The sequence below is a fragment of the Anneissia japonica genome, unplaced genomic scaffold (assembly GCF_011630105.1).
Source record: "Anneissia japonica isolate Jap-2015-1 unplaced genomic scaffold, ASM1163010v1 scaffold287709_len1912824_cov184, whole genome shotgun sequence".
Taxonomy (NCBI): domain Eukaryota; kingdom Metazoa; phylum Echinodermata; class Crinoidea; order Comatulida; family Comatulidae; genus Anneissia; species Anneissia japonica.
In genome coordinates this window covers 330,101-336,422 of record NW_022751466.1, presented here as the reverse complement: position 1 = coordinate 336,422, position 6,322 = coordinate 330,101, and the positions used below count along the sequence as shown (strand labels likewise).

The window sequence follows — 6,322 nt, the reverse complement described above, 5'->3', positions numbered from 1 at the left end:
GATAATTTTACGTTACCAGTTATCTCATACCACCTGAGTTATAGATTAATGTTCACGGGCTCTGTTACAATTATACACAGCATCACTCGGTTTCAAGAGATGGATACTGTAATATATTAAAGGTTCCGATTCTACACCCCCCCCCCCCACCACCCAACCTACCAATGACTGTTTAGTTCTGTTTTATTAAAGGTTCCGATTCTACCCCCCCCCCCCCCACCACCCAACCTACCAATGACTGTTTAGTTCTGTTTTATTGACAAAAATATATATATTTTTTAATGTCAACAATACCATTGGCAGGGTATTGGTTGCTTAGGCTAAATTGGCATCACTGCGGCAAATCCCTACCAACAGAACTCACACAATTTCTCATTTGATTCAAAATTCATTTGATTTTGGTATACACTGTTGTGTATTTTCACATTAAAAGTGTTGAGCAATTATAATAAATAAATAGTTACATGATAGTACAGTAGCTGGTATCGGGAAACACATCCGTCATTGAGTTTATATACAAACACATTCTACAATTGTCCACACATGGGATTCAAATCCGATGGCACTATACTACTTTCTGCTGAACTATTAATGACGGAAACTTTAATGAAAACTGACAAAGCATAATTTAGAAGCCTATACGATGCTAGAAAAAATATGATAAATGGGATTCTTGGTAAATTCATCTCTTTCATTTCTGACAAACATATAATTTTTTGAATTCTGCCGTTATGGGCAAATACCTATACAGTGCAATTGCTTTTTGTATTCATCGTATACTGTGTGTAAAATAGCGGACTCTACAATCAGCTCACAAATCGTGATTCAAAAGCATACAAATATAAAATAAAAATAATAAAATACAATTAAGGCATAATAATCAAACATTTTTCTTTGTCCTCAGACAATTCTTCGCATTTTCATTTCTGAGAATCGTAAAATATAGTGGCCGGTTATACTATGGTCCCAGATAATTCCAGATTTATATTCACCATTAAGGTTAGAACGGTAACACATGTTGAACCACCAACCGCACTTATACTCAATACTGCAGGAACCGCTGCTCAAAAAATCGTTATCTCGGTCAATTGTAGAGAAGCTCATGCCATTGTTGTACCGGTTATATGAGTTCACATCGTAGTCAAGCCCTTCGACTGTAAATCACAAGACGATTGATTAGGTCAGGATGTTTTATTTTTCATCCCATCTAATATCTTCATTCAAAATTTAATCATTAAACGAAACAACATTACAGTTATATTATGTTCAAATATGTATGAAATCATTGGTCAACATAGTAGGGCCTATGTGTTTCGATAACAGAGCTATGATTCCATTCATTTACAAACTATAGAAACACTTTGAAAGAAAACATGGATGTGACAGTATTATAAATCTCTAACAAATGCCAATGCTTGCAAAGTTACTGATGCCGGTACAATTGAAAACACCATTGACAAATAATTTACTTCTATTGGAAATAATGTCAGAAAACCGCAATCACAAACAACTCGTTGGAATATCCTGTGCAGTGGCGTATCTAAGATTGTTAAAATGGGGGATCGGGTGTGATAGTATGACGTGTGGTGGGTGGGGGCTGATAGGGGAAGGTGTGGTGGGGCCTCAATGATTAAGTTAGGGGGAGGTAGCTGGCAAAGTAAGGTGATAGGCGATTTGTTATCATCTAGATACGCCACTGCTCTTGTTCCTAGCACAATTGCAATCGCTATATTTCCTGTATTGGAAAATAAGGTGAGTATAGTGTTATTCCATTTATTTAACTACAAACTAAAAATATAAAAGGTTTACAGCTACGAAATTTTAGTCTAGTCATAATCATACATTTTCTTACCTCAACTCAAACCATGGTGGGGACACCAATCAGACTTACCAAACTTTAGATTAAGTGGTAACTAGCCTGAATATTAATTATGCAAGTGAGCAATTAGCATGCTCACACACGTACCAAAACAATAGGCTCTGCCTTCTTATTACCATCTTGCATAGTGCAAAGCTTAAAACCAATCGGACCTACCAAACTTTAGTCAACTAGCCTAAATTACCTGATTAGGTAAATATTAATTATACAAATGAGCAATTAGCATATTCACATACTTACCAAAAACAATAGGCTCAGTCTTACCATCCTGCATGCATTCTACCAAGTTTCAAAACTAATCGGACTTACCAAACTTTAGTTATCTTGGTAATTAGCGTAAATTTTTTGATAAAATATTAATTATGCAAATTATCAATTAGCATATTCACACACGTACTAAAAACAATAGATTCCATCACTTTATTACCATCTTGCAGTGTGCAAAGTTTGAAACCAACCAGATTTACCAAACTTTTGTTATCGTGGTAACTGGCCTAAATTACCTGATTAGTGAAATAACAATTATGCAAATGAGCAATTATCATATTCACACACGTACTGAAAACAATAAGCTCCGTTTTTTCATTTCCATCTTGCATTCGGCCCAGTTTGAAATCAATCGGACTTACCAATCTTTATAGTTAACGTGGTAAAACTAGCCTGAAGTACTTAATAGTGAAATGTTAATTATGCAAATGAGCAACAAGCATATCCACACACTTACCAAAAATAGTAGTCTCCGTCTTCTTATTACCATCTCGCATTCAGCAAAGTTTAAAACCAATCGGACTTACCAATCTTTAGCTATCGCAGTAACTAGCCTAAATTACCCGATTAGTGAAATATGAATTATGCAAATGTAGAATTAGCATATCCACACACACCAAAGCAATAGGCTCCGTCTTCTTATTATTCTTCTTAGTTTGAAACCAAATTTCAAATATCGTGGTATTAAACAACTACCAACAGTGACAACGACAACATGAAGAAAAGTAGAGGTAACGGTAGCCTCCCAGACCTCGGAGCTTCGCTCCTCTGGGGAGGCTAATAATAGTTACAACATGGTCTTTACCGGCAGTTGACTTAGTGTCGATGTACTCTCCTATGTCCAGTCTGAAGTTTTCAGCTTCACTTCCAATCTCAATAGACTCGTATGTGACGTGATAAGCGTTGCCATCATGGGTAACCATATCTATCCGAAATTTATACTTTGCTGACGACGTGATTTTGTGGATTTTATTGTTTCCCAGCCAAAACTCGCCACTCAAATCACCAAATCCAGACGTATGATTTTGCCAATCTTGGTTGAAATCTACAGAGCCATCTTGTCGACGCTGAAATACCTATAAGATTACAGTTTTTCAATTAGAATAAACATTACAATATTGGTTGGGATTCTTAGTATTTCAATTATAGGCCACAGGCAAACTAAAACAGTAAAGTAATTGATAATATTTGTTATAAAACTAGCCTTTTTCTAATTCTATGTGGAGAGGAGGCACCTGAGTCCTGATATGTCCGAGATTCAACTGGTGCTGGAGACTGGCACATCTTGATAAATCCCTGGTCAGCGACGATCGGGGCTACTCCCTATACTGTGGTCTTGACGCAGGGTTCCCGAAACGCCGCTCTCAGCGGCGAGTGCGAAGTACAAATCAGGGTCAAAAGTGGAACGTGAAATTTGGATATGGTTTCGTAGTCAGATTTGCGAGAATATCTTCAGCTACCCGTATTTCTCGACTGAGAAGTCAGTGGAGCTGTAATTTGTATGGCAAGGAGATTGTGCAACCCTTAATTCGTATTAAGGGAATTTACGCCCAGAAGCGTTGTAGTTATTAATATTTTGGTTATAATAGAAAATATTCATTTTTTGGTGACGTCACACTCACAATATAGTTAGCATGCAGACGTCATAAGCTAGATTAAGTCACCTTTTCCTGGTAAGGCAAACTATCCCGGCGTGCTTTTTTCATGGATAAACAAACACCACTGCTTTGCACATGGATGCCTTGTTCTAGCTAGGGATACAAGAGCCGCATTGTTAGCATTGTATAATACGTTTTTGTTTTTTTTTAATATTTTATTTTAATTTATTTCTTTCGAAAGTGTACTTTTTATCACATATTATTGCACTGTCAAGTTAGGCCTGGGCCTAGTCTTATTATGCAATATGCCTCATTCATCCGCTACACAGTACATCAGCAGCGCTACTCCCCCCCCCCCATACAGTACAGACATTTGCTGGGCAAAAACGTGATTGAACCTTCCTTCGCAGGTGTTCATGTATTGGCGTATTGTTATTGGCATATTGTATTGGCAGTTGTGTGTATTTCTTTGTGAAAATGAGTACGGCGGAGTACTCATTTTCACAAAGCATTTGCATCCCCTCTTGGAAAGAGGGAACTTCGAAATAATTGTCTCCATATCTTCGCTAATTAAATTAATCACCGTAATTTAGCTGACACTTATGAATTTTTAGCTAGCGCTTAAAATTTACAATAATCATTTCACTACCCGACAAACTCCGAACTTTATTCATTTGGCCTACATAATAAATTCATCTTGCTGTACTATATACTCCAACATAACTGGTGCATGGTAACGACCAACTGATGCAGACCATTTCCGGTCACAGTATACATTACTCTCCATAACACAGCACCCCTAGTTCCGTCACCTCTGGGTTCTTGCTTGGAGTTTCTTCCCTCCTTGTTTTTCCAATAGCATCTATTCACTTGTGTAGCGCATAGAGGCCCTCGTATTTTGCACGGTATAAATACATAACATTTTAACCATCTTTTTTAATTTTCTTTAAAAAGCAATAACCGTGAAGAAACATTAGTTGGCGTCGATTTTGATCATCAGCTTGAAGGGAATCATGTCTATGATATTCATCAATATTTACCAAAAAAATACTAGGCCTACTGTGACAACTAATTTGAAATTAATATCAACGTACAATGTGCCCTCCAATTCGCAACAACCTTAAATTGCTGGGTGGTCTCAGGGTTCGTTCTCCAATTAATAGAGTTAACACTTTATGTTAAAGGGTTAAACGTTTGTTTGGTACTTTGAAAATGTCTCAAGAGGTCTGGAATTGGAAAGCTAAATGTATATGAAACCTACCGTCCAAGCTTTACCATCAGTGTCCATGTCACAATAAGCGAGAAACGCGTCACACGATGAGCAGGGTTTAATTTGGTAAACACCACTTTCACAGTCACTCAGTCGTTGCTTGACGTCAGTACAGTCGCGATACGGACTCGTGTACAGCAGTACTTTCGTTGGGAACATTAGTGTAACTAGTTGATATTCAGATTTACTGGCGAATACGTCACACATTTGACTGTCTTTATCGTAAGCTATAAAGGAACATTCCTTGATGTGACGCAAACAGAGTTGTACACAATCTGTCAAACCCCTTACTGATGAATGATGTAGTGAATGACTCGACAGCAGTGGTCCATTAGCTCTGGACATGGACAGGTCATGAGTTGCTGATTCAACATTTGATGTGATTATTGCTATATAAAACAGAAAGAAATACAAAATATACGTGCGTGCCAAACATACTTGTGTAGTTTTAAAAGAGATTGTAATACATTTCTACACTGTATCAAATTAAGATTTTTATTCTGTTTATCTGACAACAATTGAGACAAAGTGTCTAGACCAAACTCCGACTTTAGATAGGAAGTTAGAAAGAGTTAACCATACAGAGAGGTCCGAGCAGTGTTGAAGCAGTAGGTCTGTAATTTTCTACGTATACAAAATTAAGATGACGAATACTGCACTCATTGCGGATTTTAACCAATTGCCTTTTTCTATCATCAGGCGAACAATTATATACCACACCCTAACATCTAACGTAGCCATCCTGGCAGTCGTCTTGCGTCCTAATGATCCACTTCAGATTGACAGATACCTCACTCGACTTCTTCAACCAGGGTGCAAGGGAGCTCGTCAACAGGGGCGGCGCTAGAAGAGTGGGGTCCGGCCACGCAATGAAGCTTCTGGCGTCAACCTATAAAGGAAATGATGGACTACACTCCCAAACGTTAATAGGCGAGCAGATTAGATTCTATTTTGGGAATTAGAAGCCTTGAGGTGCTTGATGCTTTCAACCAGTGTGTAGCTGAAATCATTCCCAAAGTGGAAATATAATTTTTGTTTCAGCAAGAATAAATTATGTTTATGTTTAGAATGAATTTATATAAATTATACAAAAGAGAAAAAAATGACAGGAAACAGGGCTACATTACGTATTAAGGAAGCTTAAAGTGACCTTCCGAGTTTCCGAGTTTCCAAGATAATTATCTTGGAAACATAGAATAAACACTTATTAAGACGTCTTTCCGAGATAATTTATCTCGGAAAGACGTCTTTCCGAGATAACGTATTTTGGAAAGACGGAATTCCAAGATAACGTATCTTGGAAAGACG

General features: G+C 37.4%; 1 protein-coding gene across 1 annotated transcript in view; it reads right to left on the bottom strand.

The window, feature by feature from the left end:
• Positions 1–241: 241 nt before the first annotated feature.
• LOC117121683 (fibrinogen-like protein A) overlaps positions 242–6,322 on the bottom strand; it is a 7,987-nt gene continuing 1,906 nt past the window's right edge. The window contains exons 2-4 of the mRNA XM_033266961.1: positions 5,006–5,403; positions 2,952–3,222; positions 242–1,154 (exon numbers count right to left, since the gene is read on the bottom strand). Coding sequence (XP_033122852.1) covers positions 901–1,154; positions 2,952–3,222; positions 5,006–5,403 — 923 coding nt within the window. The 3' untranslated portion in view covers positions 242–900. The remainder of the gene's footprint in view (positions 1,155–2,951; positions 3,223–5,005; positions 5,404–6,322) is intronic.